Here is a 7,530-nt window from a genome sequence, read left to right on the forward strand (position 1 = left end):
TGTGAGGGGACATTAGTGGCCGCGCCTGATGGAACATGTTCAATTATTTTTTATTGCTATCCAGAATCTTTTTTTACTTGTCATGTAAAAGCGATTTGAGTATCTTGAAATATCCTCTCTATGAATAAAATGTATTACAATATTGGCAAAAATCCGAAAGTATTGAGAGATATAACACAAATGATTTTTCTGTTGACAGTAAAACAAAATACAATTATCCTTTGACTGCACTGTGACTTTTTTTTTCTTGTATTTTATACCTGTCTTACTTTACTTTAGCTTGTTTTACTTTATTTCCTCTTGGCTCTTTAATGTTTAATCGTATTTAAATGAGATTTTGCAATGTTTAATTTGCACTTTGTCTTGATGCTTTCAAATGTTTTATGTAGAGCACTTTAAATTGCTTGCTGAAATGTGCTATATAAATAAAATTGCCTTGCCTTTGACAGAAAGTGAAGTGAATGTAGTACAGATGCTGTATATAGTCATGCCTAAATGTTATGCTGTTTGGCGTCAGCCGCTGCCGGAGTAAAAATAACTACATGCTGGTAACAATCTGCTGCATTATTATTCCAATAGGTCATCTGTCATTCAGTAACACAGCAGATTTAGTTGAAATCACCCAAATAGTAATAAATGTAACATCACTTTCGGACATCACTGCTCTGCCTGCTCATTCTATTTAAATACAAAATGAAACTGTAGGTAATTCCACAGAATCTAGCAGGAACATTTACAGTACGTCAGGATTATCAATTAGCTTCTGTTTAACGAGCACACATTGTAATACAAACAAGGAGAGTGCACATCTGTTAGTAGTGGAATTGGAGTTATGCTAGGACTTATAATGATGTATTCTGAATTTGAATTGAGTAATCTGAATATGAGTGTTGCTATAACTCCACATCTTGATACAAACACAAGGAGAGGGAACATCATCCAGTTCAAAGTAAGAGACACATATGTATTGGATGTCCATATACTCCATTTATATTTTTCTACGCATATTAATTTGAAGTACTGCATATACTGAACTACACAGGATCACAAGCATTAACAAATTAGGACTCTTTTATTTGAAATTGTTCACCTTTTAAACACTGACAGTTAATATACACAAGCCGGTGTGGTCCCTCTGGCCCAAGACATGGTCACTGACAATGTGTGCTGGATGTCAACAAGGATTGCTTACGGTGGATGGGAAGCACAAACGCACACATACACACACACCCACACACACCCACACACGCACGCACGCAGAAGCACACACTTGCACACACAACATGGATATGCCAGGACAGATACTAAAACACACATCACAACACATACACATACAATCTAACCCAGTCTAGCCATCTAATGTAGACATCAACAGAGGAGGGGCTTAAAGTGCATACAGGAGCAGAGGAGGGCCTTGCTCGCTCTTATGACCATTAACATCCTTTTAAATTATGAGCAACATTATTCCTCCACTGAAGCAATGATCTTAGTGCCGCGCTGTAGCTCTACAAAAAGCTTATCCCTACCGCATCTTTTTAGCTCAAACTTTGCCTTGCATCGGGAAATAATGACACTGCATAGTTCACTGGAGTTAGTCTTATACATTATTGCGGTACAATGGAGGTCCAGGTCCGGGGGTTCCAGGTATGAGCAAGAGCTGCAGGATGGCACAGAAAGCATACTGTATACCGCCCAATGCTTCACTGCAGTCCGGTTAGCTTTAAATGTGGGCTAATCCATATGAGGAGAGGTGAGAAGATGTTCCCGGATGCATAGAAGGAGTGCAGATGCGGACGCGACTCCTCGGCCTGGTCTGGGTGAAGCACTTGGTTTGGTCCTTAACAGGAAGCGGTGCAGAACCATTCAGGTCAGACAGGTCAGTAAGGGGCGAATAGGACTTGTGGGTGGGAGGTCCTGACAGGCCCGGGGGCCGGCCGGAGCAGTGCGGCGGGGAGGGTCTGTGTCTGGAAAAGGGCAGGGGTTGGGCCGTGGTTAGTGCCGTGGTTCGTGCGGTGTGTGAATGTGTTGCTGAGCGCTGCTGCCACTGCGGCCAGGTGAGCAGGTATGATCTGCGCGGTCAGAGGCGAACACTGGCGCTCCTTGCCCAGAGACATCTTAATCTGGTGGAGGAAGACCAAAAACAGTCAATACAGTGTGTACAAAATAATGTAAACATCATTAAAAAAAGACGGGGTCTAAATCATCATTGCAAATTCTGTTACAAAGCACACACATATTTTTACCTGCTAGTCTAGAAAACCCTTTTTTATACTTTCAAAACTAAAGATACCAACAAACTTTCTTTTCAATACTTTACTGTGTGAAATAGGAAGAAGGCTTTTTCTTATATTTCAAAAGAAACCAAGTGTGCACATGTTTAATGTCGTCTAAACACAAGCTGTTTAAACGGAACTTTGCCTAAATAACAATCAGATCGGGAACTATTTAACAACTTGTGTTGTCTTCACTTTCGGGACCCTCTGGTATCCCTCAGGTCAAGTTGACCAGTGACTACTATGGGGTTTTAAAAGCAATTCTGAAATAAACTTTTACTTCATAATCTATCATCAAATAATGTCTTTATCTCAATTTCAAACAATTGAGATGACATACTTTATATGTTTAGGGAATACAATCAGTCTCCACTGTCATAAGGTTATAATTCATGTTAAAAATCCACCATGTGATCATTATTATGGTAATGTCAAGAACAATTTTCTGAACGGAGTCAGAAATACATGTTTCTTACAGAAAAGAAGGTACGGCCATTAATTTTCAGGTAGAAAAAATGTAATTTGGACCATTTTTCTTCTTGTAAAAATTTGAAATGGGTCAATTTGACCAGAAAACCTTTCAAGGGTTAATCGAAGAACGGGGAAACGTGATTGCAAATCTGATTGGGAATTCACAGCAAACCTTTACTGTTAAAATGATTTGCCAAATAAGCGATAATGTTTAGAGAAAGATCATCAACAACTATCTTCATTATCACTGAAGTTGTTAATTCAGGGAAAGCGCATCTCAAATGTGAGGATTTGATTATTTCCTTGATCTTTTACCAATGTAAATTACAATTTGTGGATTTCAGACTCAAAATATGCAATTTGAAGACATTGGGATCTGGGATGGATCTTTTTAAATTTTTTTCTAATTCCTGACATTTTACAGTGTCTGTTTTGTTGATTTCCCAAACTGTTACAATCCTGGATCAGCAGAGGCAACGTTGTGGTGTTACAAACACCAGATTCAGATTTATTACAAGAAACATGAATGAACAGAAAGCCCAGTGGCTGAGGACACTGCTGCTGTAGTGCAGTCTGCAGGCACAGAGAGATCGGGGGGGGAGGGATCACACGTGTGCCACAAATCAGCTGCTAACGGCTGAAAGTGTTCCAGATGATCTGTGAGACACCAGAGCTTACATCAGAAACAGCAAAAGACACATTAGCCCCTTTACATTATATTTAATTGTTCAGTTGCTTAACTAATACCTGCAGTTTAAACATGGGTCCTCTTTCATGTCTGACAAATGCTGCCATTCCGACATGTGCTGCGTACGTGTATTATGTGTATAGTGTGTGTGTGTGTTTGTGGTAGGTTTGTGTGGATGGTTTGTTCACCTGTGCACATGTGTGCTAATCAGAGGTTAGAAAGGGAATCCCAGGTGAGAAGGGGATTGGGGAATTAGGATCTGAGAAGCCACACAGTTTTTCAACCTCAGCTGTGTACGAGTGATGTTTTTAGATCTCTCTGCTTGTCTTTAGTCTGTTTGTAGGTATTATTAAATGTATTCATAAAATAAAGGATTAACCTTAAGACAATGGCGGACCTCATTCTTTGAACGAGCGAGCTTTGGAAATGGTTTCAAATTCCCTCCAGTGGCATTTGTTGTGGTCAGATTGCCACTACAGCTGCTATTTAGTGGCAGTGTGTTTCCAGTGGGGATTTAGTTATTCCAAAATCCTTTTTTTGCACATAAAAAAAACAAAAAAAATTGAAGAACTAAGTGAGAATGGAGTTGTGTCGTTTTTATTACAAAAGCAAAATGAAACATAAAATTGACTGAGTGACAGAAGGACAAATAGAAAAAAAAAGCGGCAAACGTCCAAAAACAGCATAATAAGGTGAAAAGGTCACCACAGTTATCTGGCCTAATCTTCTGTATCAGTAATGGAAAATCTACGGTCTCACAGCACCTGGATGGCAGCCTTCGTCATGGGTTATCAATCACTGACTCAGGCATCGTAACCCTATGGGAAGCATCCTTTAGTCTCCGCTCATCAAAGAAGCTCCTCTCCGTTAACTCAGTCAATGATGGGTTTCAGAAAAAGTCATTTCCCCCACACTGGTAACCCCCGCACTCCGTCTCGGCAAACAGTGGGTGTGATTAATGCCGTCTTCTGAGAGCTTCTGTAAGATGGAAAGTGCGGCTCTCCTTTATCTTCCCCACGTTGAATCCACAAGGCTCCTTTATGCATCCTACCAATCCTGCGTCATTTGCCACTCGACAAAACAACTTTTAACATTTGTTTTAACTTGCCTGGATTACAGTGAGGCCGGGGGTTTGCCACATGGACAGCTAGTACCAGAAAGTTAATCAATCACTTCAAGTATTCAAAAGTTCTGTCAGTTCACTGCAAAAAGGGTGTCTAAAAACAATATAAAAACACTAAATCTGACGGAAAAGGTACTCGAAACAAGGGAAATCATCTGTCCATGCAGCAAGATAATTTGACACGTTTGCTTGATTTAAGATTGCAGTGTAAAATTGAACACTTCAAATAAGAAATTCCCTCTTAAAACAAGATACATTATTTTGTCTTATCTTATCATCTCTCTTATCTAACATTTGTAAATCAAAGTTTTTTTTTTTTTTTATCTTGGTAAGAACCAAATCATTTTCAGTGTTCACTTCTTATTCTGTAGTTTGTCAACTGGCCTGACATTTACAATTACTTATAAATAGTATTCGACCCGGGTCTGCATTCCTCCTCCAGTGTGCTGGCTCAGAGAAGCCCCGATGCATGCCATTTTTGTCAATAAAATATCAGGTTTTCCAATTAAATCCGGCTTTTACCTGCCACGCATCTTTAATGAAAGCCAGGTAACAGGTAATCCGGTGATGAAAGTTGACATTTTATTGAATTAGGTGCCGTGTGGATTGAATGTGATATATTAAAGAACAGACACTTTGGAAGAGGTGTATAGGATTGTTTTGCTGATAAGCATAGAAACAATTAACTGCCAAATTGTCCAACGTTCTCTCCCTTGCACACGGACCAAGACCGACGGGGACACATTGGGACTGAGCACAGAACTATGCTTTTTATGTGACTGCAAACTACTGAAACTAGAAGTGAATGGAACTGGTGAATGGCGATGAACACAGTCTCAGATGTATAATAGTCTCAGATGTGAACAACTTTATCTCACGTGTTGATATATCTGTCTCGTAAGAGGCTAATAGAACTGAGTCCCTGGGACTTTGGTCGCTGCTATAATGACTGAGGCGTGCAGTGACTCACCGGCTGCTTGGTCTGGCCTTTCTGCGGTTTGCTGTATGGGCTGTATTTAGGCTTGGCTGGTTTACCTGCTGCTCGGTCTTTATGACGCCGGCTGCTGATATGCTGAAAAGAAGAAAAGCAGTTTTTAATGAGTAAGACAGTTCTTAATTCGCACTATAGAGTTGGTTTCAGCATGCCACTCTACTGTGGTTTAAGCTGCCATATGTAAAGGTACTTTTTTACATCAAAAGTAATAATAAATGTAGAAACTGGATAGAACATGATGACTGAACTTCTTCTAAATAGCCACGGCTCGCTGTGTAACCCTGGCAACCATAGAAACCACACAGAGAAAATTACTGCACATCTTACATTTTCTCACCAGCAGTGAGCGAACAGAACAATCTGCAAAAACGTTCTTGTAGTAACATCAGCTTCCAAGTTTGATCATCTTAGCTGATAATAACCAATAAGCATATGTATTTATTTATTTATACATATTGGTGAGCTAGATGGCTACAATCATCATGTCAAATTGCTACTTTTCCTTTAATTAAAGATACAGCCTATCTTGTCACGAGTCCTGAGGATGGCCCTAGAGGAAAGGTCTTAGTGTCGATAAAATCAAAACAATTCATCCTCCAACCTGATCTCAACGAATTACGTGAAATGAACCCGGCCCCTTGAGTTAAGGTAAAGGTCTTGGGTGGGCACGTTGCATTTAGGAAAAGAAGAATGGGCCGTTTACAGAGGACGGGTTGGGTTTGGGAAAGGAAGAATGGGACGGTTGGGTTTAGGAATCGGGACACTTGGGACACGATCTCCAGTCCTGTGTTCTTTGACCCATCCACCACCCCAACCAACCTCCCAATGTGGATTTTCCAGCTTTCATACTACTCGCTACAGTAATTGCTCTTAATGCTACTTCATCTTCTCATTGACTATACTTTGGCGTTGTTTTCCGTGTTGGCCACACAGAATTTTCACACATTCCGTGCCACCACCACACAATGCGCTGGTAACAGTTTCTTATCTTTTCACAGAATTCTGTGAGACAAGACTGCATCCTCTGGGGGCGTAAACGTTCGCAGAAAATCTTTGGTCAGTCTAACAAATTTAGGGGGGGTGTGACCCAAACCACATGATCCATATTCCATGGAGCATACATTAACAGTACAGCCATCAGAGTTCAAGATAGTTTGACAGACAAATTAGGTCTTCAGTGGGAAGGTTGGAACAATTTAATGGCAATCTGCTGAAATACTGGTTTAGATACAGGGCCTTTGCCTGGTTATATCATAGAGGAACTGTGAAACGAAAAATCGTCAGTTTCTTTTTTTGTTGTTGTTGTGATGCTTAACATATGCCTGTTCCCTCAGCCTCACGCTGGATGCCATTTCAGGTACACATAGCTTATCCTGTGTTGAGGTGGGAACCTGACCAACAGAGAAGGAGGGCAGGACTAGAAATAAACCTCCTGCCTCACAGCGCTAAGTCTTAAATCTTTAAAGGTTTTATCGCAACTGGAGCCACCCATGGTGAAAACGACTGCAGTAATGGCTTTGCAAAGTACAGTGCAGAAAGCCTTTATTAAATGACACATTAGGCTCTCATAATAAATACAGTTTTGGATGTTGAAACTGTAGAGGCAACCAGTGGATCTGAATAAACAAGTAAATAATAATATGGAATGACTCACACAGAATCCTCTCCAACCTCAAGCCAATAAATAATTTAGCGTGAGTACACGTTGACAACAGAAGGCATATTTCTGGCTATGTCTAATATTTCACAAGTTCATGCAGTGGATTTAACAATCACACGCTTCCTCTGGTTTTCAGCTGTAACTGAAATGTGTCATGGTGGGTTCTTTTTACAGAGAATCACTGCTGTTTTAGAGGCACTAAGTAAAAGCCCCTGCATGAAAAATTCATACAAAGCCTGTCAGAAAAAGCCAGTTTTCAATGAAATATCTCAAGGTTAGCTGAGACAAATCTGAGTGGTTTTTAAGTATTGTAGATGGAAT

General features: G+C 40.3%; 1 protein-coding gene across 1 annotated transcript in view; it reads right to left on the minus strand.

Moving 5' to 3' along the window:
• Positions 1 to 1,044: 1,044 nt before the first annotated feature.
• znf385d (zinc finger protein 385D) overlaps positions 1,045 to 7,530 on the minus strand; it is an 81,379-nt gene continuing 74,893 nt past the window's right edge. The window contains exons 7-8 of the mRNA XM_034874665.1: positions 5,526 to 5,627; positions 1,045 to 2,120 (exon numbers count right to left, since the gene is read on the minus strand). Of these exons, the coding sequence (XP_034730556.1) occupies positions 1,878 to 2,120; positions 5,526 to 5,627 (345 nt within the window). The 3' untranslated portion in view covers positions 1,045 to 1,877. The remainder of the gene's footprint in view (positions 2,121 to 5,525; positions 5,628 to 7,530) is intronic.

The sequence above is a fragment of the Etheostoma cragini genome, chromosome 6 (assembly GCF_013103735.1).
Source record: "Etheostoma cragini isolate CJK2018 chromosome 6, CSU_Ecrag_1.0, whole genome shotgun sequence".
Taxonomy (NCBI): domain Eukaryota; kingdom Metazoa; phylum Chordata; class Actinopteri; order Perciformes; family Percidae; genus Etheostoma; species Etheostoma cragini.